We start from the raw sequence: 27,571 nt of genomic DNA, 5'->3' as shown, positions 1-27,571 counted from the left end.
TTCCACTCCATTTCCCTCAGAAATGAAACTGACCGCCATTCCATCCTGCCATGTATCCAACAGCAATATCAAGCAATGTTATGTAAGGCTGCATAATCTGTGAACAATCATCACCTTTCAGCAGGGAAGGTGTTGTTTATGCTCACAAAAATATAGAATAGAACAAGGCTTCAGAGGTTTGACTGTGAGATTCCAGCTTGTCAGCTTCTATTAATTTTATTTAGAGAATTACACAAAATTAGCACTACAATAAAAAAAATTAGTCATAGTATTCATAAGGATCAAAGTATATACTTAATTTATTTTACGTAGCCTTCATTCTGCTCTCAATGTACAAACCTGCAAAGCTCTGTTTTGTTTCTTTCACTTGGTCTCCTGATTTCCTCTTTTCCATTTATTGCCCATGGTTTTGTGAAAAAGACCGATTCACATTCCTCACTAAAACAATGTAAAATATGCCACCATGAGAGCAGTTATCAACATAGGTTCTCACAGGAGATTGAAGGACCTAAATACACTTACTTTGTTAAATTATTCAGTTAAACCCTGGCCAGTATGTCATCTGTAACCTTACTTCGTTCCAAGCTACTGTATATACATATACTGCACAGCACATCACAAACAGCGCTGATGTTACTGTAAGTGGAACAGGGCTCAGAGGATCTGGGTGATGTCACCCTTGAAACCTACTGAGCCTGTCACCACTGGTGACATCACCCTTTCAAACCTAGACAGTGTGGAATTCACATCAGCAGGGGACCTGGTCTTTTGGCACAAGGAATATCTGCCTCTGTTGGGAGTGGCGTCATGTGGCTTTTAACCCCAGTGGTCAAATCCCAGCAGAATACAGAAAAGAATAGCGTCTCTCGTGGCGAAAACATTTCATCACCAAATTCAGGTTATAAAAAATGATACCAAATTTTAGATTCCAACTAGAGACAATGTAGAAGTTCACATTTTAGAATTTAAATCTGTAGCTCTTTGAGTGCACTAGGATTTCTTTCCACAAAATCATGTGTTTGAATCTGAAATGAATGAGATTTCATATAGGACTGACGTTGTTCATGAATCCCGAATCGGAAGATGTTAATCCTTATCAGATAATCCTACATTTCGTATCCAGGGGGCAGATTTTTAAAATATTTTTGAATAATCATTGTTTTTTTTCTTCCAAAAATATACAAGTCTCCATTATTTCCAATTTAGGTCTTTAAAAGGTTGTTGTTAAATCAGACTAATAGTAATATTAATATCAAGAAATTACTCTTTCACTTTAGAGTAATGGAGAATGAAGAGGGGAGGAAGGAGTACTTGGTTTATCCCACCAGCAAGAACCACTGCTCTAGTCAAAAGGGTCGGAAGATACCACTCAAGGGCAGCGGGAGGAGAGTTGACTACATCTTGTACACCGAGGAAGGACTGCAGCAGGACTGGAAAGTGGTACGATCCTGCATTTCTTTTTCTGTCCTGACCCACCCCTTGCCCTAAAGAACAGAAACAAGCCAAACCTTTTCAGTCCATTAATTTGGGAAATGCCATGATTCTATAAATCATAATAAAAATGAAACAAAGTGGGATTCCCAAAATACAATTCAAGGTTTGTGCGACAACATGATGTTTGCAATACTGTACTTTCAGGAGTTTATGCAAGAGAAACAATGCTAGTAATAAAAAATGACCTTATGAATCCAATGTATGATTTAGTATTTAGGGACTGTAAGGGACGAATAGTTGTAGAAACTACTGTGAAAGTGGCAAGACATTAATGTGATACTTTCAGTAGCAGCACACACTTGTCCAGCTGACTAGCAGCTGAGCACTGAGACAGTAAGACGACAAGGAAGAAGCACACACAGCCTGTCTTATTCATTACTGTAGGTTACTAGGACCTCACTGATCTGACTGTCTTCTCCAGCTGATTCAGTGCTTCCGTTCTTGGGGTGCTATCTGCATGGAGTTTGTAGGTTCTCCACATGTTCGTGTGGGTTTCCACTGGGTGCTCTGGTTTCCTCCCACTGTCCACAGTCATGCCAGTAGGTTAATTGGCTTCTGTAAAATTGGCCTTGGTGTGTCTGTGTCTGTCCTGTGATAGACCTCCAGGGTGTATCCTGCCTCGTGCCCATTACTTGCCGAGATATACTCTGGCTCCTCCACAACCCCGAATTGGATCAGGTGGTTAGAAGATGGATGGAAGGATCCAGTGGATTCAGATCCAGATTCCCTCCTATTCTCGAGCTTTAATGTACACAAACAATGGAGAGGAGCTGAAGTCCCCCCCACAGTACACAGGGATAGCTTCCGCATAAATCAGTGATGAAATATGTCCTGATTCACTTAACATTTACCAGTGTTTGTCAGCTGACCACTTCCTGACGTACAGATTCTTTTAATTTAGCTCAAAAAGTGCAATGGCTCCCTCTGCTGTTCAGAGCCTGCTGCAGTATACAGTGTTCCGTAGATTGAAACCTGCAAAGCTCCACTTAAGGCAATATACTATACTGTATGTCTGAGTATTATTAAAACAATATGACAACTGGCAATTCCTCAAATTTGAGATTCTAAAATATCACTGATGACTCCGAATGGTAATAAAATAGATCACTAAACGCACCCTTTAATTTCTGTTGATTTAGAGTCTTTTTAACTACCTTAAAATAACATTTATTAACCAATTAATTCAAAAACACACCTATCGGTAATGGTTTACACATCACTCTCTGGAGGAATACCACAATTAAATCCAGATCTTTATGAAAATCATAGATTTATTTGCAATTTTCCATAGATTAACCTTTCTCCATTCATTTCAAATGGCAAAAGGTTGATTTAGCCTCCAGAACAGAAAAATACTCGCCATACCAGCCCTAGGGGCTAAAGAAATCTGCTTATCCATTTTCGCAGATCTGTTGTACCATAATGAAGAGCTGTGCAGGTGCAACTATCTTCATAATTCAGATAATTCTACATAATTGGGAAGCATCTTCCAGGATGGGGCAGACTGGCTGGTTGAACCCCATGAGGACCCTGCCAAAGACATTACCTGATTGGTTGATTAATCAGTCACTGGGTCCCCTGGGGACACCTTCTCTGTGTGATGTGAGGAGGAGCTGATTTCCTCCAGTTCTGCTTAAGATCTCAGCATGAGCACAGATTTAGGATTAGATTGTGAGGGAAAATCTTCTAGCTATCAGGGTTATCATACAGTATTTGAAGGTACTTTTTTATGGGTCTAAAATATTTTTCTGTTCAATTTCTTATGCCTACTACCAGATACAGAGATACAGATTCACTTTGGACATGCATACTGTAGTAAATCAGGAAATACTGGATTGCATGGGATCTTCTGTAATTATTGCTAATTTCCTAATAATCACATAGTCATCAATTCAATATTAACTATAAATAAAATGTTAACAAGTTCTATCTAAGAATAATAAGATGAAAATTATAAATCTAGCCTAATTTTTTATCTCCTTTCATGCTTCAACCTGGATCAGCTTCTCAAAAAGAGGCAATATCTACAGCTATCTTCTCCTTTCTCACTTTCACAGTGGTTTCAAAAGTGTGCGTGGATCTTGGATTTTCAGGTGTAAGGACAAATGATACAGCTTTCAAAAAATATCAGCACTTATGTACACCAAGGATGATGTTCAACAAAATAGTCAAGAAGCTATTAAAAAAATTGAAGTGGGATTCATGATAGTGACAGCAACACGGTGAAAGACATTTGTCATGCACATTAGTGCAGAATAATGGTATCTCTCTGTACAATCTGCAGTGCTGCTAGAAAAAAGCTCACTATTATTCTATAAAAACAGCATGCGTGTCTTACAGAACAAGAAAAGCATACAAAAGACTTTTTTTCACCACTTGTGTCTCTTTCATTTAATCTCTGCACAACAGCTCGCTTGGCATGACCAAAAGCTGTTTTTTCAAGGAGTCAGAATGTGTAATTAGTAATCTCTTATCATGGGTTTGTTTTGGCCATGCTTCTTTAAATTGCAGCGTGACACCACTCAGCTGAACCAGGTGAGCTATGGTAGCATAAAAGGGGCTTTTAAAAACTTTTTTTCTTTAATCGGCCTCTTTCTAAAATGTATTTTTTCTCTCTCAAAGTACAAAGATTGAATTGTTAGTGTTGTCTTCTACATTTCCCGTCTCTTTACACCACTATATCAACCCCCCACCTCCCAAAAATGTGCTCTGATTGCTTTGCCCTGCACCCCTAAAATGCACTTGGCATTACTGCACTACATTGATCAAAAATATTGGCCCTAGCTCTGACTGGACAGTTAGTTAGTTAGTTAGTTAGTTAGTTAGTTAGTTAGTTAGTTGCCAGGCAGCTGAAGGAACTGGTCTAAATGCAGTTTGACTCCCAGTGCTGGGATACTGTCATGGCAACCAGCTTGACTTCTGGCCTCCGTTAACTTCAGCGAGATCAAAACAAAAACCTGCTGACTCACAAAAGTCACATTTTAGGGGAAATTAAATTATTACCCTGCGGCCGATTGTGGGCCGCTCAAACATTTTAACCCTTGGTTTGGAGGCAACACTTGACTCAAGGCCCTGCAAATCTAGAACAGGTTCCCGAACTAAAAAGCAAGTTGAAGCCCATAGTTCCAAACTCTTTTGGCAATCTTGACCAGTGCACTGTTCAAAAGGAGCTCTCTTGCCCTGAAGCAAGAGGACAAGAGGTTCAGGGAAATGACAAGACGTCTCCTAACCTGAAAATGACTTGGAAACAAGCTGGGCTCTCTCCACCTGCGATGGGGAGAAGAGTCATGTTCTTCAAGCTGCTAGCTGAGGCTTTGATTGACAGCCCCCTTGACGAGGAGTAGGAAACTCATTCTTTGAGTGATGGGATGATTTTGCCTACCACTGCGTGCAATTAGATACAAAAAAAGACTAATTATTTTAAGTAAAGCAACATTTCGTAATGAGTGAAAATGTGGTTCAAATACAAAGCATTCGTGTCTTGTTGAGAGAGGAGCGGGTGACTATTCCACTTCACGGCCCTCTTAGCCACCCGTAGTGATGGCAGAGACTCTCTCATGCTGTTAGAGAGTCCCAGCTGCACATCTTAACTTATGCAGTGACTCTGCTGATCAATAGCTGTTACTGATAGGTCACAGGTTTTATTTTCTCCACTTTAATACTTAAAAAAAATAACCTGTGTTGTGTTTTTGAAAGAAAAAACCTGTCAGATAATTCTTTAATATACAGTAGACCTGATCTTATCACACAGTGGGACTACCTTATATTAAAGACTGGGAAGAAATAACCGATCAGGTAATTAGCTCATTTAAAATCATAAGCACAGACTTATGATAAAAAGAAAGCCACTTTCTGTCATGAGGTCCAGGCGATCAGAAATCATGCAAACTTCTTTCATGCTGATCAGCGAGGATGACAGCTAATTTTCTCATGAAAGATCTCACAGTGTTGTTTGTAACAGAAGTGAAGTTAAACCATGTGTCCTGGCTAAATTCTGCTCTGAATTTGCTCAGTCTCTCTTACTTTTCTATCTGATCTCTATCTGAGATGTAGAAAAGAATTCAGAAAGCAAAAGACTCTCCAGGAGTTGAGTGAGGGCCTTTGCCTCTGGTTTTGTTAATGTACAGTATTTAAGAAAACGTTGTTTCTTGTTCCCCTTCAGGATGTGGAGGAGTACAGTTTCGTCACTCAGCTGGCTGGACTGACCGATCACCTGGCAGTGTCCATGCGCCTGACTGTGTCGACAGGAGAGGAGGAGCCCTAGGCCAAACAGAGCCCAGCCAGAACTACTGGGGCAGGGAGAAGGAGAAAGATGGGGGAAGACAGCTCTGGACACTCAGGATGGATGGACCAGGAGAGAGAGAGAGAGAGATGCACAGATGTTTCCTCTTTGCCCGTGACCTCAAACCCCTCAGCTGGGCCAAAACGCCCCTACGTTTCAATTTTAAACAAACTTGATGAGGACAGCTGGAGACAGTTTAGGGGCCATCAGCTCTTGTTAAGTCATCAGTTCTGCTCCTTGTGCTCATCAGAGCTGAAGGATTCAAAGAAGCTTCGTACAGTTGATCAGTGCCATTCTAATTTACAGAAACAACATGCTTTTCTACCAGTACACAGTACGATTTCATTTCTTTCCCATCTGTGACTTCATCTGTTTTTTTCTTTTTCTTTTGTCTAGCATTTGAATGACATTTATTAGATTGTTTACATTTTGTTTGTTTAGTAACGGGGAAATCTACATATTTAATGTTCGCATGAAATGCATCGCTGAAATGAACTGAAAAGTTGCATGAAACTCACAGTGAAGCACCGAGTTCCCCAGCAACTGGAATTTCCCCTCTTTATCACGGTTTCAGCATGGAGAAGGAGAAGAAACTACCCTCTCTTCTTGGCTCCTCTCCCTCCCTCTTTTCAAGGAATCTTCTGCTAAGTGTCTTTTTTTCTAAAGTCTTTCTAAGGTTTATAATATTACCTCACCATCTTTGTAGAAAATTTATATGCATATGTATACTGGTATATATATATTTTTTTCTTTTTCTGTATGCTGACATTCCACAGCTTTTGCAGTTACCTTTCCAAATTCTTAACACTGTTTTAACAGCCAAAATAGTTCAAAGTTCACCTGCTTTCCATTCTCTGTATTGTACAACGTACACCCTGTCGCTTTCATGGAAAAATGCAGATGGTCCTTTTTGCAGGACTGACTGTGGATGTCTGTAGCTAGTCCCTAAAATCCTGGCATGTCAAGGTAACTCGGGATGGATGTTTGGAAGGTTATCATCAAGCTTTAAGTCTGCTTGGTTGCAAGAGGCATTACTGGATTCAAAGTTAACATTTGAAATTTAGGGATTAAAAGCTGGTGGGAAATCTGGGCTGTTAATTCAGTGCTCACAATTGCACCCTTACCACCCCTGCTGCTCTGAATGCTGTTTTGCATGTCATGGATGCCCAGTTGGTATAAATGCACTTCTGAAGAGATTTAAATCTGGAGGGCCACACCTCTGACTGCATTTGCCAATGCAAATGATTGTGTTTATTCCAGGTTTCTTTTTTAAAGGTAACTCAGTATTTCTAGAGCATGTTTTTTTTTTATTTAACCACGTGACTTTTTGATAATAAAAGGGCCTGGCTTGATGAGAGGACCATGCAGTATTTCCACAGCCTCTTACCCCTCTCCAACTCCAAACTTCCCAGCCTCTCTAAGTGACAACACTGTCATAGATTCATATGGTATTCTTGACCTTGCATTAAAAACGTAACACTTTTTAAATTTTACTGACACTAAAAAACCCTTATTGTTTGTTCCTCGTGTTTTTTACCTGCTACTTTTCAATTTTACACAGAAAAAAAGATTAATGATTCAAGTCATGGGAAGACAGCATCATATCTAGAGACTTTTTGTTCCTAAAAGTCTGTAAATTGCTAAAGAGTGATCGCTGTTCTGTTTGTAGCCTCTCAAAGTATAAGCTGTGAGAGCACAGTCATAGTAACTAATGCAGAAATGTTTTTTTTTACTCATGGTAAAAGTTCCTCTTAACTAAATTATATTTAAAAAAAACTTTTAAAAAATAGAAAAATTAACTTGAAAGGTACAGTATAAATGCAGAAGTGTTAGATAAAGGGTATTTAATTCCCTTTGGTCTACATTTTTACATTATCACAAAAGTGACCTACCACTGACCTGGAGACAGAAGGTTTAAAATTATGTTTCTTTTCACGGATTTGGAGGATTATTTTAAATAAAGCTGCAAGAGAGCCTTGGAGATCAGATAGTTAAATTTGGGTGCATCTATTTTCGTTACTGACATCCCTGAGTGTGGTCTGGACAGCATAAATCACACTTTGCCATCATCTCAGTGTGTTAGTTGAGGTTATTATCTTCTTGGAAAGTGTCTGGTTGAGGACAGAAAAGGAGAAAAAGATATAAAGAAATGAAAACCTGTCCTTGTATTCTTTAAGAATAGGTAAAATTACCTGAGCTTAACCTGTCCTTTCCATAATGTGCTGGTGGTGTTGTCACATTTAGGTGAAAACTATCAATTAAGATTTGAGCAGTGAGGCAGTGAAGGTTTATTGCAAAAGGAAGTTAAAAATAGTCAAACTGGTGTAGAAGAATGAACAAAGAAAGTATGATGAGGGTGTGAAAGTATACTTCGTGAGAGGCTTATCTACTAAGGCCTCTACTAGAGGAATGCAGAAAGGAGCTTGTGGAGTGGAGGTTACTGGTTCAAATCTAGACTGTGCCACTTGCAGAATGTGGCCAGAATCTCAAATAGATAAACAATTTATAGGTTAACCTCGATCATCCATTGCTTATTGTTAGCTAAATAATAACAACTAGGGCTGTCAGACCCTTGCAAGGTTTTCTGTCCTATTCATGAGAGTGCTGGTGTCCCAGGCTCATAGTACGAGACACATCAAATGACTGGAAGGAGTTTGCTTGACAGCAAGTTTGTTATTTTTCTTTTTCTGGCTGCCGCAAGAAGCCTGTACTTGTGGGGTCAGGTTGAGTATTCGTTTGAATTGGTCTGCTTGAGACGGGGTAAACAAATGATGATTCTGGGGGAAATAAAGACTCTGGGAACCATCGGCATTTACACGCAAGGAACCTCATGTGCATCAGCCACTATTTTGTAAGGTGTTTACATTGCTAAATCACGAACCATTGTAATGTACAGTATTTATACTGCCACTCATTGCAGTATCTTTCTGTTTATGGAACTCTGTCTAGCTGAGCTTTACTACACAGGAATATACAGCACCAACACAGTTTCATGAACGTGTCCTGAATGTGCTGAGCTCTTTCATGGGCTCATTGCATCAGAACATCACACCCCAGGGGAGGCAGCCGAGTTAAACCAACAGTTCAAGCTCATCCTGTCATGGTGCTGGTTACTGTCCCAGAAGTCAGCACTAACAGACCCTGAATACTTTATTACTTACCCTCCACACCCCATGGCACACTAACACACCAATTCTGAAATGTGTGTATTCTTTTTTTTCCTTACATTTTTGTATCATTTTTATTCAGTTGTCAATCTGGTTGTGCATCTGTCTTGCCTTCTTTTTGAAAACATCCTTCCCTGGAGTCTGTATTCGGAAAACTCAGCTGCTGCCCTGGGCTCTCATGAGGTGCTGCTTTCCAGTGGCTCTTTAGCAAATCCTGCTGGCAGATGGGAACAAGACTTGATGGATTGTTTCCTGGGCTGGAGTGGCCCCTGGCCTGAAGGATGCTGAAACAGATACAGGGTATCTTACTTGACTGTGGTTCCTGCATGCTCTCTGTAAGATACGCTACATGGCTTTTAATCTGTCTCTGACAATACTGTAGCAGATCTTCTCTCTCTGTCCATTTTTTTAAAAATGAATGTTGGGCAAGTAGTCAGAAGCGACTTTGTTTAGCAGGCAAAGGAGTGATGTTTTATACAGCCGCTCATTCTGCAAAAGTCTTATTTCTTCTGCTTTTTAAAACTGTTTCCTCTTTGAACCTGTGTCTGAGTCCCTTTTGTTTCAAACTCTTAACACGTTACAAAGAAATCAGTCAGATCCCTGTGCTGCTTTTAAGTCAGTCATTAAAAAAAAAGACTAAAATCAGGTGCAGAGGTACTGTATGAGAATGGATAGCAAGACATCCACAAGCACCTGTGTCCAAATATTGACCTTTAGACTGCTGCTAACAATTTTATTACCATTCACCCAGCAGTTGTAACCACATGAAGTCTAAACAGGTTAAAATTTAAGATTTCCCAGATGCTATTTTATGGAAATGAAAGTATAAGAATCAGTTATTCATTTAATGAAGTACGTTGAAAATTGTTATAATCATTGTGCAGAATTATCTGAAGAACAAATACAGCATATTGTAGCATGCTTTCCAAAAACTGCATTGGTAAACTGGATTTGAATCTGAACTGACCAAGATCTTCACAGGACAAGAGCCGAGATTTTGACAGAGCACCTGCTGAAATAAGTCACTTATTTCTCAGAAGAAAAAAAAAACTATTATTTGTTGATTTTCTCGGAATACAAAGTGAAATCAGAACATTTGAACTTCTTTGCAGAAACAATCCCCCTGCTTCTTCAGGAATTAAAGGGGAAGTCATAAAGCACATTGGCTAAGCCTGTTGAAGACACTAGAGGGCAGCAGTGATTTCCAGGCAAAACTGTTTCCGAAGTGCGTAACAGCTCTATGTCTTTGCTGATGCAATTACATTTCTATCCAATATTTCATTACAAAAAAAAAGATTTTTCAGTTATTCCTGCTTCATTTACCATAAACACTACCAAGCACAGAAATGCAGAAATGTGTGGACACAACAACCAAGAGTTTATAAGCAAAAATGTTACCAAAAAAATAATAAAAGTATTTTACAAAAATGAACTGGGAACTACAGAAACTGAAACACAGCACTATGAATCAACTTTGTATTGGGCTACCAGATAAAAACAACAGGTTAAGACGAGTTAATAATTAAATAAACATCTCAAGCTGTTTAATTAACATTGGAACACACTAGTACTTTCCCCAGCTCTCCAGTGAAGCTCAGTTATTTACTCAGGCAATTAATCTAATCAGTTGTGGGTCTTTAGCTACATTTAAAATCAAATAGTTAATATAACATTTCATGTGGTTAAAGAGCCAAATTCGATACAGATTTAATTAATGTAATTATTGTTTTGTTAAGGGCTCAGTTAGGGAGCTCATTTGAAATGAGACCAGGGGACACTATGATCACCAGGCCAGAACAGCCCTTCAAAATCGGATACTCAGAGCATTTATTGCACATTTTCTAATTTTATTATTTTCACTTACTTGTTTTAAAATTGGCTTTCATTATTTACAGAACTGTGATTTATAGCCATCTGGAAAGAAATGCACTTCTGAAGAGATTTCAACCTGGAGGGCCTCACCTCTGATTGCTTTTACCAATGCAAATGTTTGTGTTTATTCCAGGTTTCTTTTTCAAGGTAACAGCATTTCTGGAGCATGTTTTTTAAAAATTCAACCACGTGATTTTTTCATAATATAAGGGCCAGGACCATGCAGTATTTCCACAGCCTCTTACCCCTCTCCAACTCCAAACTTCCCAGCCTCTCTAAGCGACAACACTGTCATAGATTAATATGGTATTCTTGACCTTGCATTAACAACATAACACTTTTTAAATTTAAAGGTACTCTATAAATGCAGAAGTGTTCGATAAAAGGTATTTAATTCCCTTTGGTCTAACTTTTTACATTATCAGAAAAGTGATCTACCACTGACGTGGAGACAGAATGTTTTAAAATTATGTTTTTTTTTTCTCAGTAAAAGTTCCTCTTTACTAAATTTTATTTTCAAAAAACAAAAAAATAAATAATAGAAAAAGTCATTTGGAAGCAATACATACAAACTAATGTCTAATAAAGGGTATTTAATTCCCTTTGGTCTAACTTTTCACATCGTCAGTGACCTACAGTACCACTGAACTGGAGACAAACCATACTGCTTTTATGTCACACTGTTGCTGTCAATTTTATTAGCCCTGTGCAATATTACTTTACCATTAACCCAATGGTTGTGACAATGTTTAAAGAGCTTAAAACTTCCAGATGCTTCTTTTTTCCTAAAAGAAAATATAATAATCAGGTATTAATTAAATAAAGTACCTCCACAATTGCTATCATAGCACAGAATTATTAGAACAAATACAGCTACAGTATATTGTAACATGCTTTCTAGAAAATGTTTTGGTAAACACCTGCTGAAATAAGACACTTTGTTCTCTGAAGAAAACTTTTCACTGACTTTCTCAAAAAACAATGTGAAAGCAGACTATCTGAACTTCCTTGAAAAAAACAAATCTCCCGTACCTCCCGGAATTAAAGGGGAAGTCTGAAAGCACATTGGCTATTCCTGCTAAATACACTAGAGGGCAGCAGTGATATCCATGCAAAACTGCCGCCATTGTGTCTCAAAAGTGCGTAACAGCTCGATGACTCTGCCAATGTAATTACATTTCTATCCAATTTTCAAATGCAAACAGTATTTTTCAAATATTCCTGCCACATTCACTATAAACACTACCAAACATGGATGAATTATATCATTTGAATCAAGTCCAAATCCCTTTAACAGCATGCCTGTCTGACATTATTTGTGACTTTACAGCTGACATTGCACAGTATTAAAGTACCACAGACTGGAACATCATAAGCAGATATAAAATATTTTGCCCCAGTTATTATCCAGAATTGACAAAGTGAAGCCAGATCATCACAGAAGTCGTGTCAATCTCCAGTGACAGAGATACATGTGGTGTGGCTGAAACTGTTGAGTCAAGTCATACAGCTGAGTCACTGGTGGCCCTTCAACAAGAGTCCTGATGGGACGACTGGCACCACTGATCTCCTGCCAACAAGATGACCAGACTGCCCTCTCTGTTCTTGTGTTCTTTTATCATTATGATTACAAAATGATTGACTTTACTATCCAGCAGACAGAAGAGTGACTTAAAGTGCACAAAGTCATATTTCCAACACTATATACAGAAGTTGAACAGAAATTAAAGTCTTTTTAATTGGGGTAGCAGGGATCCATTCCCATCAACACCCCCTCTAAGGTATGAGAATGGACCCCTAGAACAATATTTCCGAGAATTCATCGTGTTAGCACCCCTGTAGCAATTCAGCAGCCATTGCTTTGGTTTATCTTAAGGGCTTCTGCTCCTCATCTATACAGCAAGCAGATACCTCTCAAATAAAGAAGACTGAAGTCAAATGTGGATAAAACATCTTTTTATTAAAAACACATTACTAAGGTATCACCTTTTAACATATTTTTTTTCTGAGACATACAATTGTGTAGCATTGTTACGTCTAAATACCTGGCTCCTGAAATTTCATGCTCTAAGTTGATTTTCCAAAGAGGAAAATATCATCAACAACTCATGTACCTTTGCCATTGTCATTGTTTAGTTGAAACGTGTCTTTGGAAATAAAGTCCCAAAGAAGTTCTGATGTCTGTACATACTGATCAATAAATAGAGTTTTATTTTTAGAGCACCGATAGCGCATTCTCTATTGTTTTGCATTTATTCATGTTTCTTTCCTTATTTACAGAACTATGACTTATGGGTAACCTAGAAAGAAGATATTTAAACTTGCACAGTATCTTTTTGAAACAAGTGACTCAAGTGGAAAGCCCAGTTTTTATCAGATACGCAAGACAGACATCTAAAACATGTTATTTCGGTTCGACATTCATTACTACACCAGGGGATGAGTAATTAATGCTCACTTGTTACTTAATAAAACAAAGACATTTGCCCACAAGTGCACACACCCTTCTGCCAGCACTCAGCCATTGGATTGCCAGTGGTCACGTTGGTTAAGATTCAGAAGTCTTCTTTACAGGACTTATGCATTACAGAGAATACAATGCTTAATAAATGCCCATTTGCTTGAGTCTTCCTGCCTGAATTTACAAAGTAAGATTATGGCACTGACTTCTTGACTCCCCTGAATTTGATATTGTCATTGGCTTGTTAGCTAAAGCATTAGAGAAAGGATATTACAAAAATGCAGAGATGGATAAATGTCTGTATGTCCATAAAACCTCTCATGGCCAGTGTTATTTTTCTATTTTACTATTTAATCAGTAATGGAACAAGAACATTTTTTTCAACCCAGTCTTGGATTAAAAATAAGCATTGTTCCACGTGCAAATGATATACTTTGAAAAGTATCTGATATACTTAGAATGATATACTTTGAAAAAATAATTCTGTGCTTTTGCAGTTTGGTGGTAAATTAGTTATTTAATAATTGCTGATGAAAGTTGAATACACACAGCATGAGTTACTTGTTAAATAGCTGGAAAACCCCTAATTTTCAGAAATTAGAAAGAAAACACAATTCAATTTTTCAGAACTGGCACAGGCCAGGGATCTGCTTCTGCAGATATGGTTTGTGTTTACAGTGTCTCAGACTTTTGGAAATATTTGACCGCCCCCCTGTGAACTGGGAACTACCAAAGGAAATACTTGTTCTTCAGCAGCAGACCTGACACATGAAAAGGACACAGAAAATAAGAGATATTCAGTTCAGGACTAATATGCTGTAATAAAGTCAACATCTTCCTGATCCATTCCGATTCTAGTACTGCCAGGCCAAGCAAGCAGATATGAGACTTTATTTTTCAAAATCCAGAAATCCCACCTGCACATTCTGTTTCAGGAATAATAAATAAATAGCCCTTACAGTATATACTGTAGCACTTGTCTGGCCACTACACTCAATGTTTTATACTTGTATACAATGTGCAGCCCCATCTCAATAACGCATTGGCAGTTCAACTGCGCCAGTCCGCTCCCCACACACCAGCTCTCAGTGGGGAGGAGAGCAGAGTGGTGAAGTCAATTTATAGATGGGGATTATTAGGAGGCCATGATGAATAAAGGCCAGGAAGAAATTTGGCCAGGACCCCGGGGTTAACATCCATACTGTGTAGATTACTCAGGAGTGTCCTACAATTTCACATGCTAGGATTGTGTATCTGTAATATATCTAATCTCAGGAACAAACTCAGAAACCCAGGACCTTTCATTCATTTCCAGGTGCTGACGAGCTGTAACATCTGTTTTCCCACCAGGACAGACCCTACACTTCTTATGCAGCCTGCAGTTTTGGGAAGATGTGTGCCACACACACACTGCATATCCTGAAGCTCCTTTTCCATTCTAGAAGAGGGTATTAGAATGTACGCCTGGACAGAAGGTGTGTGGAGTGAAGAGGCACATGTGGCCTGCATCCCGCACAGAGAGGTATGAACAGCCTGTTATTGTTAGTGCTGAGTTTCACGTCAGCAGGCCACGTCAGTAGCTGAAGGACTCCTGGGTGTGGTGGAAAGTAATGGAGAGTGCGGCCAAGGACGTTACGCAAGGCTTACCAAAAGCAGAAACAAGAAACCATACTGATAGGGTAGTAAAATGAGTACATCCTGAGCCTTTGCCATTGTTTATATTGTTATTACCATCACGTGAAGTTATACTAAAACTGTTGACTATTACTTCATACAACATCTACACTGTATTTCAACATTATTTGGTATATAGTCACAGTTTAGCTCATCTGATGTAACTGCCTAAGAGATTGTTTATAAACTGTTTTATCAGTTTATAAATTGCTTTCGTGTTTAATTTATGTAACAACAAATGTTTATAAACTGTTTAATGTTTAATTTATGTAACAACAAATGTTTATAAACTGTTAAATGTTCAATTTATGTACTGTAACAACAAATGTTTATAAACTGTTTATATATGTTTATAAATTGATTTAATGTTTAATTTATGTTAAAACAAGTTCCATAAGTCTAACCTTAGGCAGGCTTCTGTCTATGGCCTGGATTAGGTTTTTTTACTAATAACTTTATTTATTAGTATTTTATTAATATAATGTTATCCATGGTAATTTTATAAATATTAAATTAGTAGCCCCTAGTCTGGAAAACATTACAAGGTATTTCATAGCAAATATTAAAAAATAAAAAACAGCTTTTTTGTCTTTTTCTCATTTTTATTCTGTGCTGCTGAAGTAACAGCCGTTATAGTGAAGTCAAATACTGGGCAAATAGAGATCAACAGTTTCATATCATCTACAGTATAAGCTCCTATAAGCCATTAGTGTTAGATGTTAACTGTAGATGACAGTAACTCAGTACATCTTGGTAGAAGGAATGATCTGAAATGAAAATGACTGTCTCTAAAGCAAGATATTTTAATTCTATAATTAAATGCATTTTTCTTCCTGCCATCATAAACCACGTGACCCTTTTAGTTCTTCAGCGACAGAGAAAATCCAAATCAGTTGCCACGTATAAACGCTGCAGAAAAATGATTCCGCTATCTCCAGCTATTCAGCCAGTACAAGAAATCAACGTAATAATTAAGATCAAAAACCAATAAGCTTCTTCATCATCTTTCTGTGGTGGATAAAGATTCACAAACAACTAGCTTGATAATGAAGACATTAGTTTACGTTCATGACAGTCAGTACAGTATTTGTCCTTGGTAATAATAATGGTAATATTAATGACTTAATGACTAACACGTATAATAATTAATTCCTTGATTTTTATGATTCTCATCCCAAGGCATTTGTGCAGAAAGCCTGATCTGGACCCACTTCACCCACCACTAGACAACAGACAACATTATTTCATGTGAACGAATTAAAGAAAAACGAGGGAATGATTTAGTTATTTCGTGCGCACGGATTGTAAATCATTTCCTCAATATAACTTGTTTTACCTACTGATGGGCCCTCCTGGGCTCCATATTATATTGTGGTGTAGGTCTTGGAAATTCCGGTCTAGAAGCAAGAGCACCCCCTACTGGTCCACTATTACCACTAAAACTGTACAGCAGCAATATGTTTTTTTTCCTTAGAGAACTCCCATTTCAGTACTGATCATACCCACCCTGCTTAGCTTCTCAGATTTGACAAGATCAGGATACAGGGTGATAAAGTTTGTGTTAGATTTTGGTGCAAAGCGATCAGCACTGCGTCATTATTGTACAGCATCTCCACAGTTTCAGCAGTAGCAGACACGATCTTACACAGGATTTTTGTATTTTGAAAATTTCTAAATTTCTAAATATTTATTTCCAATTTCCTTTCTTCTTGATTATTGTAGATTTGACAAACACTGAACATTCTCACAGTCGCGTTTAAGCAAACAATAGCAGGGCCTAATACAAGACCTTGTAAACAGAGCTGAGTCGGAAGGCTTTTTCCATCAAAGGATGGAGCAATCATTTCCTCCCACATGCACGTTTCCTGTGTAGATGCTATTGTTCCACATTACTCTACCTTAATTCCCATCAGCACATATTATTGTCTTGAATACCAATGTCAAACGTGTGGTTAACATCACAGTATAGGTACAGGACTAATGCATAACTGCAAGCACACAGTGCAGCTCATTAACACACTCTTGTTCAATTAAAAAAGCATCCTGTGCGAAAATTCTGTTCCTACAGCAGGCAGCAAAGGATTATAGAGAAATGATGTCAGATTTCACCATTTTCATAGCTCCGTCAACACTCTAACGTAGCATCCAAATGCATTCACTCTTGTAGTTTACAGGATGTTACTACAGTTATGTATCATTAACACCTACAGTTCCATTTGATTCCACTGTTACTCTAATCATGGTATGATTACTGTACGCATTTTCAGAACTTTTTCCAAAATGTGCTCTTGCAGTTCTATTTTTAAACCACCTCCTGCCTCGAGGGACAAAGAACTCTCAGCAGTCCAGCCCTGGCCTCTGTGCATCTCTGCGTTTCCCACAGCAGGCCACCCAAAGACTGAGCTGTTAGAAGTAGCAGGACATACTGTAATTTACACTATTCCACCTTTTTCCACATCACCACTCAGAATGGGTTATTTCATGGAAGGCACACCAAAGACCACAGCGCACCTCTGGTCTGAGAAACCCACATGGGCTTACTGCCTTGGAAGCACTGCTCTTTCAGATGGAACACGGTGGTTTCCTAACACCAGTCATCTTTCTGCTGTTTCCTTAGAAAAACAAACAGTGTCGCCTACAGTGCACAGTGGAGGAGAAAATGCAGGGTTGGTTGGTACTGTATGTGGGTGAGGACAGAGAGGAGTTAATAAGTAAGGTATTATACTGTATATAAACTGCATTAATTATGGGGTCACCAGAGAAGTCTACAGGAGTGAGGAGTCTGTCATGCAAAGAATCAAGCAGAGTTTAATATGACAGTGAAAAGGATCAGCTGAGGAGCCCCTTCAGGTGCACGAGGTGCCAAAATTAAAGCGTTCTATTAAACACAATTAATTCTGCACACTTGAGGAAGTTACATTGCCAAAATGTTGTGCTTTTTCTTTCTTTAATAGTTTTCAGGGCAAAATTAACCCTTGTCCCTTAGATATACACATGCAAAATAAATCATAAAATATATACTTTACTGTAGAAGTTGCCAAGGTTCAGATAGAGCAGCATACAAACTACAATCATTAAAAAGTTAAAAAGGAATTTTATACAGACTGATACTTTGATTTTCTAACACTCTTAATGTTTGCTTTTTCAAAATGCAGGCAGACCTAACATCTGTATTCAGCACAGTTTCAACAAGCTTCTTTGAAACTCGGATAGAGCCATTTTCTGAAGTAGGCAAGTGCATAATTTACTTATCTCCACTGAAGCCACCTAGTGGTTTTCTGTGGTAATAATGCACTTCATTTTCCAATTTTAAATTAATCAAAGACATTAACAATATACTGGGTTTTTTTGGTGGCTTTGCAATATGTTTCTTAAATTCATTGCCTGTTTATTTATATGCCGTTCTTTGAGATCAGGTAAATGAAGTAACATAACCCGTTAAAATACTCAGAATTGACTTCTGTTTAAGAAAACAAATTTGCTTTACTGTAGGTGTTCAGCGAACCACCAAGTGCAGAGACATTGAAACAGATTAAAATAATAAGTAAAACACAACACAAAGCATAAAACAGATCTCACACAAACCATTGGGGACATTGGAGCTTAGGAGCAGTCAGGTTTCATTCCTTGTAGGTCTTGTATGAGGTTAATCTCCAAGTTAAAGAGACTTTGGTTTCTATTCTTATATTATCTCTGTTTTTCAATCAAAGAATATGCGACACTCCCCAGTGCTAATGTCTAATACCACCTGAGATCGTTAAAATTAAACAGAGGGATCCATTTATTTTAGTTGGTTCTGCACGCTTTTATACAGGTAACTTACAAAACCCCAGACCTTAAGTTACAGTAGGCCAGTATGGTTAACCAAGCTAACCACAAGCAGGAGTTTCCACCAACGCCAAAGAGGACTAACAGGAAGTCAATGCTCTTTCGAAGTGCAGTAAACAAAGGGGTACAAATGAACTGTTGTAGAAAAACCGTCATGTATTGGTATACAAATAATACTGATATTTTACCAAAAGCAGCCAAGCATATCTTATTAATTGTTTCTTAAATATCAGGGAAGCAATAAAAACACATCCAAAAGTGTAGAATAGAAATCAAGAGATGATATCAAAGTGTATGATTCAGTAGCAAGACTTTAGAATAGTATACATAATTCTAGTCTCCGATTTACAAAAGGGACATTGGAATTGCTTGCAAAGAGAGTGACCAGGTTTATCCCAGGATTTGAAGGAGACCTTCTTAGACCTTTACTAATTGAAAAATCTAACTTTAGTAGGGACTTCATACAGTCTCAAAATCCTTATAGATATTTACAAAATCATCACAATGGATTGACTATTTCAGGATCAACAGTGAAACGCTGACCAGAGCATACCGAATTTCCATACAAGTGAAAATGAAGAGAAAGTACAGTACATGTAGGACTGGGAACAGAAACTGCCTCTTTACACAAAGAGTTGCAGGGAAGTAGACGCTACCCATCTCTGTTGAGCGGTACCCCAGGAGCCTTCAAGACTGACTGGATGACAGTCCTGGCTCACTGAGCTGCTAGCATCCAAAGAAGCAAGTTAAACATTATAGCTCCAATTTGTAACTATTCTTATATTTTCCTGATATGCATTTTCACACCTGCAGTGGCTTGAAACTTTCAGGTTTTGTCAAGCACACTTGTGCTAGAATGTACCATGGTGCACTAAATATGAAACTTTAACAAGGAGGTGTAGTACAGTGATAAGAAGCTCTTGATTTAAAAAAGTTTGCTGTTTTGCTTTTTAGAGATTAGTCAGAAAATATCCTCATTTTACAACATTTACAATGACAGCAGTCTTTTGAACTACACAAAAGAAGAATCGGCACAATACATTTTCCCAAAACGTGCTGTAATTGCCAGATCACTGCTAATATGTCCGCCTCATCTTCACTACACACTGGAATTATGAGACAGGGTTTGGAAACTAAAATAGCAAAACACCTTTCAAGGTGTCAAGTTTTATACAGGTATCAGACCACACAGATGGAAAAATAGTGCAAAGGATCACTAAGCATACTGTACAGGAACTATGCACCGCAACCACAAAGTAATGACACAGCCACTTCAAGATTACACGGAATCTCAGAGTCTTAGCCTTCAAAGTTTCATGGAAAAAGAACGCATTCAGTTCTTCTGCTCCTAAGGTACTTTTTTTTGCCCTGAAAAGCATTGTTTTTAACATTGTTTTTATCTTGCACAGCTATATCAGTGGCTAAGAGTTATTTTTAACACCACAGCAGATCATAATCTTGTTTTGTTCACAGGTGTTAAAGAATAAAGTAGTGCCAAAAAAAGAACAAAAAATCCAACCCAGAAAGCCCCACTCCTCCCCTTCATTCACTGATCTGCTCAGTGCATGTGGGACAGAAGCCAAGAACAATACCAAAGGTGTAAGCCAAGACCAGAGTGAAGAACTTTACAAATAAGAGCTCAGACCTCCCACTGGTAAGCCCATATAGTGGCGAAAACAAAGAAATAAGCTTTAGGTGACTGAGAAGTGTCTCTTAGATTTTAGATCAGGTTTGTGACTCTTGGAAGAGTAAACACTTCTAACTTCAAAGCAGAGAGGATGTTTGCTGAGGTCTGAGGGATTTACCTTAGTATACCTAGGCAAGTTGTGGATTAATGATTGTCAAGGAGCAGTACAGACACACACAATATACAGTACGATCACATTTAGTTTAGTGCCGAGTAGCAGTGTAGGGTTTTTGGGTGACCAGAATGTTAGGCCTCTGAAACCCCTTGTTTATAAATACTGTACATAAAGTAATTTGTGTGTTGTATGTTTTGTTGTGTGTAGTGTCTTTGTGTCTTGTCATTGTAATACATATTTGTTTAACAATGTGTGTCTGGATAATTCCTCCTCTCACCAAAGCTGTACCATAAAAACAAAGAATTCACGTGCCTCTAATTATACAAGCTGCTCGGATATATTGCTAGAAAATACTTACAAGCTGGGAGTTATGAATAATTATTTCATTTATTGATTTAACCCCTCGGTCAAATCCTGATCTTCACCATTTTCATAACCCCCAATTTGTAACAATATTGTATACTGTATACACTAATAGTTAAGTGTTACCCATATATATACTGTAATGTACAGTATATACCATGGAGTGGCAAGATGATACAGTATGTTGTTGATGCAATGGGTACACACTCAGGTCTTACGTTGTGACATTGTGGCCTCATGACATTATACAAGGGGTCTAAATACAAGGCTCAACTTCAACTCCTCATATGCGCACCATTAGCATCGATGATTACAGACCGAGGTCATTGTAGAAGGTATTTATAGTTAAGTGTGACCAGAATTATTACATTATAGTCAACAGACTGGCATTGTAATGCATTAATCAGCGCGGTCTAATTCCGGTTATGAAGAAATCTGGAGGGTTGATGTCTCTGGCACAGCCTCCTCTTGACCTGCAGATATGTGAAGCCTTTTCTCTGTTCAACAACAGATGTTTAGCAAAGTCCTCTTTTAAACTCATGGCTAAATCAAGATCAAACAAAAAGTAAATGCCAAAAACAATACAGTATATTCTTCTTTAATAATGGTCAGCTTACATTCACTCTGTAAACAAAAAATACAATTAATTTTAAGTGATGGTAATTTTGGTAAACATCCAAAGGCTTTTTTATTCAATTGACCATTTAAAGCATTCAATCATTCACTGAATCAGGTGAATAGTACAGAGGTTTTCTGGGGGTAATTAAAGAGAAGGAATGTACAGTTACTGAGGAATAGGGAATTATACAGTATGTGGAATGCTAATATCCCACAGCTAACAACTTTTAGTGAAGATAAGCTCATGGTGGGGATCAATATTACAGTATCTTATAGCTGAAGAATAAAGGGAAAGCCTGCTTACTCCTTAAATGTGTACAATGGCTGCTTGAGCTAGTGAATTCAGATGTAAGAAGCATGTATGCTGAGGATCACGAGATACAGTAGCAAACACGTTGCAGCACTAACGGCTAGCAACCGCAGGACTGGCTAGCCTGGATGGGAATCTGTGGTGGGCAGCTTAAGAGGGAGGGTGACCAGAGCGTAGTCTGACGTGGGACCAGGAAGAGAGCTGCCAGCTAGCCACAGTAGTTTGAAATTGGAACTCTGTGGTGGGCAGCAGGACACACTGAGCAACCAGAAAAGAAGGCTGACATGGAACGCAAATGAGAGCTGCCTCTTGCTGAATTTAGAATAAGAACCTTGTTTGAGCTGAATCCCTGAAAAGAGAAGGAGTACCAGCTATGCCTGCTACTGGATCCTTTCAGAGGAGAAAGAGTCTAAGGCCAGTACTGAACAGCTAGACGCCAGCCAAAAGGAAGGGTCAATGAGGACAGGAACCCATCGCTGTAGCTACCAGGGCCTGGCTAGGGACGGCATGGAGGTGAACGAGGAAGCCCAGGTGAAGAGTCCCTCCATGAGCTCAGCACTGCAGGGCAGAGTGGGCGTCAGTGACAGGGGGTCCTGCAGCGGACAGAGATTAGGGAGAAGGGAGGAACAAAACAACATACAATGGCCGGGGCTGTAGGTCCATGCAGTGGGTAGGATTTTCAACCAGAACAGAGCAGACTTTATGAGGAAGAGAGAGAGGGGAACAACACAACTGTGGAGATGACTGCCGCAGGTGCTGGGAGTCTTACTGGCAACAAGAGGTGTGAAAGAAAAAAGCAGACAGTGTGGTGGACACTTGGCCGCTTGTTTACAGTGGAGCTTTGAGGATAAAGAGGCGAGAGTGGCTCCAGTCCTGGATGAATGTGATGAAGTTAAGGTCCTGGCAGCAACGAATGCGAGATGCATCTGTCAGTCTGTCAGTAGCAAAGCAGATGCATGGGGACATGATGTTCAGCCAAGGAGCTTTTACGTGCAAAGAAGCAGAAGTGTGATATTAGAACTTGACTTCCACTGGAACTTCTGTTCAATTGCACTACTTGGATTGGATTCGATCAGGTTAGGTTGGGTTGGGATGGATTATCAAAAGTGAAGGACTGGTTTGATGACCCATGTCACACAATCTATGGGATTTTTACCAGTGTGGATTCTGCGATCCTCAGTTGGACTTTTTTGGTCTTATTCTAATGTTGTAGTCATACTGAAGGTTAAGTCCCCAGTAATGAGTCACACACAAATGTTTGGCCAGAAGGAGTCTTAGTCACTCAAGTTTCAGCAGGTGTCCTCCTCCCTTGATATCACTCATAGGATTTCTGCTCTGATGATCTTTGCGGTGTTAAGTCAATGCTGGTTTGCATTTGTCAGCCTCAGAGCTGTGACCAACATGGTTTCACTCTCTGGTAGAAAACAAGCACATTAAGAGGAGCCAACATGGTCTGGAGACTTTGGTATCAGCAAAACAAATTGTGCTGGAACTGCGCTTGCCCCATATTGTCCATTTGAACTTGGGTAGAAGACTTTAGAGAACATATATGGTAATGATGTGCTTTCAGAAGAATGGGTTTAGTCCAGGAGATTACATTATTTACGTTCCTGTAGGTGCACTGTAGCAGCTGATCTCACAAACCACATACTTGATCCAACTCCTGGAGGAGGTTGCCTATGATCTGCACTATATACAGCAATTAAGGCTGAGATTTGCCAGGCAGAGGCATCTAACCGGTTACTTCATTATGGAACATGCATTTGGATTTTTCTTCATAACCTGCGGGCTGATAAGTGGTCAATGATTTTGCGAAGAATATACCTGAGATGGTGATCTGATTAGAGGTGCATGAGTTCTTTGTTCTCTGGTGAAAAGAGTAATCAGTAGAATAACACCAGGCCATATGAAGGAGAAGTCTGCAGCCCCGCACCTCCAGGGAAGGGAAACCAAGGGGTTGCTTGAACTCCAGGGAGAACAGGGATGAAAGGAGACTCCAGATCCTTTCCATCACTATGAAGGAAAATCTGCCTGGTACTTATAGTGATGTGCTGATTGGGTACCTGGTTAAAAATAGGGCTTATCTTTCTCCCCAGCTTTCATTACTGATAAAGACAGGTTTACTGTAGGTTATAAAGCCACAAGCCTCATCCAGCCTTCAGTTTTTGTTCCAGCTATGTTCTTAATATTAACACTTCTTAAAGCTGTGGGCTTAGCAAGTTACACAGACGTTCATTGTCTATTATTGTCTCTCTGTTTATTACTGCATATGGACCGGATAAACTACACAGCTGGCTGTTCAAAAGAAGTGGTATTGTAGAATAGGGACCTTTAAAAGATTTCTAATTTCTTAGGTTCATTTGATCACTCATGAAACTTAAAATTGGGTCCCATTTTTAAACTCAAATGAGAGATATCCTTACTCTCTTAAAACACAGAATGGCAGTGTGAATAAAGCTGTCTCATAATGTTCATGTTTATTCATTCTGGGAAGTTAGCCAGAGAGGAAAGAATCATATCAACAGCAACATATAATAGAAAATAGAACCTTTAAATTCATTACAATGTTGCAAGAGGAATGTCTACTACAAACAGCCAAAGGCAGATTGCTGTAGAGGAAAACATGAAAAAAAACCTTTCAGACAGTGTTAGAAACTGACTCCTCAGCCCAAGCAGTACTATGAAAAGATTGCAGAACTGATAAACTTTGGCGAACTTTCTAAAGTGTGAATGTGGGTAGCCTGTGCTAAATATAACATTGTACGCAGCAAACACAAAAAGAAGTGAAAATTGTGAGAATTGCAATTTCATAAAGATGTTTTTCATGCTTGCCTCGTGTGAAATGTCAGATGTCACTGTAGTAGAACTCAGAGCGACTGGAGAAAATAACTCGGAGAAAATATTCTGAGCAGTTGTGTCATGAAAAAGAATCAAAATACAAAGAAAGGAGTGTGAGAACACTTATCTGTTACTTTTTACATTGGTCCTCTTTCTTATCAACAACCACAGGAACTGGACCTACTGTACATTATCAGAACAGACTCAGAAAACATTGGTCAGGAATACTTAAAACTAATCCTTGTGCTAGAGCAAAAAATACTTTACTTAAAAATACAAAAAAATACAGAAACTCTTAGAAACATAAGAAAGGCCACAACTTTTTTACTGAAGTTTGGGAGGGTTGGCTACAGCAGATTGTTTTCCCTAGCTGTTCTAAATCATAATCATTCCCATTGTCACTTCTCAAAGTTGTCTGTATACATCCATCTGTTTTCTAACTGCTTTATAGGACCAGTACAGGGTCACAGGGGACACCAGAGCCTAACGTGGCAGGCAGCAGGCACAAGGCGGGAAGTTACTTATGTATCATTTACAAATCCTTCACACCTCTCTGCTCCAGCCCATCTCCACCTGTGCACCTGCCCCCTGGCTCTCTCCTCATCCTGCGTGGGGGTCCAGCCTGCTTGGCCTGTGGCCAGGGTGCTGGCCCTTAGCTAAGCGGCTTACAGTAAGCCAAATTTTACTGGGCCCGAATACTCGATAAACATCCTCAAACAAATCTAGATCTTTGGGGTTGCTGTTCCTCATGAAGTGAGATTTGGCCTGTGCGGCTTGTTTTAGTATTCCTGAAATTTTAATCGCATTGTCGCCTGAAGGATCTCAAGGAACCAGCTTGGACTGCATTGCTGAGCACTTTTGCCCAGACACCCAGCTGTGTACAGCTGTGCCTCAATTTCACTCCCAGATTTCCTGCTCCCTGGTCTTTCCCTGTGTTCCTGGCTAACCTGGGTCAAACTGATCCAACGCATGAGATCAAAATGTCAGCATTTATCTTTCAAATACATTCATGTCCCCTCATAAAGACCCTTGTTGAGAAGCAAAGTGATTTATTTCCCTTAATGCATCTGTGTAGGACCGTCATTTTGAGATGTAAAATGTCCCGGAAGTTCTTTAATTAATTTTTTAAGTAATTTTGTTAGTTCTAATACATAATTTCCTTTTTAAAAATAACTTTCTTTCTCACCTGAAAGATGCTAAACAGTCGAAACATTATTTTAATCTTTTTTTTAATTTTCCTGCATACAATTAACCTTTATTTGTTCCTTTCTAGCCAACGCAAGCTGACTCAGCTCCCCACTCAAACTAGTGTGTATATATATAGTTTTTATATGTACAAATACTGTTAAAGATATTTTCGGTAACAATTTAAAACAATGGCTCCAATTTAGAAAGACAGCTCATAAATACCACCTGAAGATCTAATGTAGATACCCTGAGCTTTGTAGCTCAATGTTGAATTAACATTTCAAATTAATCCACTTACATTGTAAATTTGATGCACTTGTGTAGCTAGATGAGAATATTAGAATATGTTCTGTTTTCCACCATACACAGTATCAGCAATTGATTTGTTAAAAACTGAATTACCCTGTTTTGCACAAATGAGAAAAGGCATAAAATTCCCCTGTAAATACTTTCTTACTCTCCAAGGGGGCATTTTCTATTTTTAAGTAGGTATTTTCCCAATATTCAGCCACAGCAACAATAACTACAAGAGACTGAAAGTCTGTGAGGCCTCCTGTATTTTTTCTTCTTAGTGAAGACTCCAGGGAACTTCATGGTTGTTGCCCATGAGTTGAACTCTGGTGACAAAGCCAGTGCTCACTGATGCAGCTTCCTGGTGACAAACCACATGTCCTAAGCAGGGTGTCTCCGGAGGTCTGTTCTTCAAGCTGAAGTGTTAATGGAGCTGGAGTCTACATTTGTGTTACGACTACATAAAGTACTGTAGGTTTGTCTTTGTTAACTCCTGGTGTTTCTTTCAATAACCCGTGCATTGCTTTCACAAGTCAAGTACCTCAGTTCTAGCTGTTCAGAGCTGGAGAAACCAGAAATGGTTTTGCAATGTCAAACAGTTCAGATCTATGTCAAGATCTCACGGCCCCTCACAACACTTAAATGTTTATTTAGGTTCCTCACCTTTAAGAGATACTGTACATCGAGCTTCACTGAGATGACTGAACTCTCAGCAATTATGCTTCTTTTGTTTTTTTCATATCCTTTAAATTCTATACGACAACTGCTGGAATTTTGCTTAAAGGCCCCAAAAATATGTAATAAGACTGGAATAAAGTCTGAGTAACAATTGATTATTGTTCTGGTTCAGGGTGACGCTCTGATATTGTAAGTCTGTATCATAGACTGTCTCTCAAAAGTAATGCAATCAGTTCTAATATTTCAGAACCACTGTAAAATATAATAGATTGTAGTGACAAGTCATGAGACATTTTTCTTATGTCTTATCTGTCCTGTCTTGAACACAGAGAAGAGAGTGTTCAGAAAACGTAGCATGCAACACTGTGAACAGGAATTTCCACGTACTTCACAAAACAGCAAAGTGTGAAAATTTGTCTTCTCTCTCACACACCGCACTGCTGTGAACTGTGGGGTATTTACCGCAGTTTAAAATCTACCTATTAACAAATTGTTACATTTCATCTCCATGTCAAACATGCAGATTATTCCTGAGTTCCAGGATGTTTTAGCTCTCCTTCACAATTTTCTTTTAATACACATAGACATTTTGAAAACATTTTTTTCTGACTCCATTTTTTCAGTAGGTATTTTAGCAGAAGCATGCTCACAATAGTGTATCACACGTGTGATTCACTATTTACACAGGAAATGAAATACTTCTGT

At 38.8% G+C, this 27,571-nt stretch overlaps 1 protein-coding gene across 2 annotated transcripts in view; it reads left to right on the top strand.

The window, feature by feature from the left end:
* The window catches only part of smpd3 (sphingomyelin phosphodiesterase 3), a 78,848-nt gene extending 69,367 nt beyond the window's left edge, over positions 1 to 9,481 (top strand). For both annotated transcript variants that reach the window (XM_006641183.3, XM_015368222.2), the window contains 2 exons: positions 1,278 to 1,440; positions 5,657 to 9,481. In XM_006641183.3, the coding sequence (XP_006641246.2) occupies positions 1,278 to 1,440; positions 5,657 to 5,758 (265 nt within the window). In that variant the 3' untranslated portion in view covers positions 5,759 to 9,481. The remainder of the gene's footprint in view (positions 1 to 1,277; positions 1,441 to 5,656) is intronic.
* Positions 9,482 to 27,571: the final 18,090 nt, after the last annotated feature.

Source organism: Lepisosteus oculatus, chromosome 20 (assembly GCF_040954835.1).
Source record: "Lepisosteus oculatus isolate fLepOcu1 chromosome 20, fLepOcu1.hap2, whole genome shotgun sequence".
NCBI lineage: Eukaryota > Metazoa > Chordata > Actinopteri > Semionotiformes > Lepisosteidae > Lepisosteus > Lepisosteus oculatus.
Note: the sequence above shows the minus strand (reverse complement) of the source record. Positions and strands in the feature narration are given on the sequence as shown.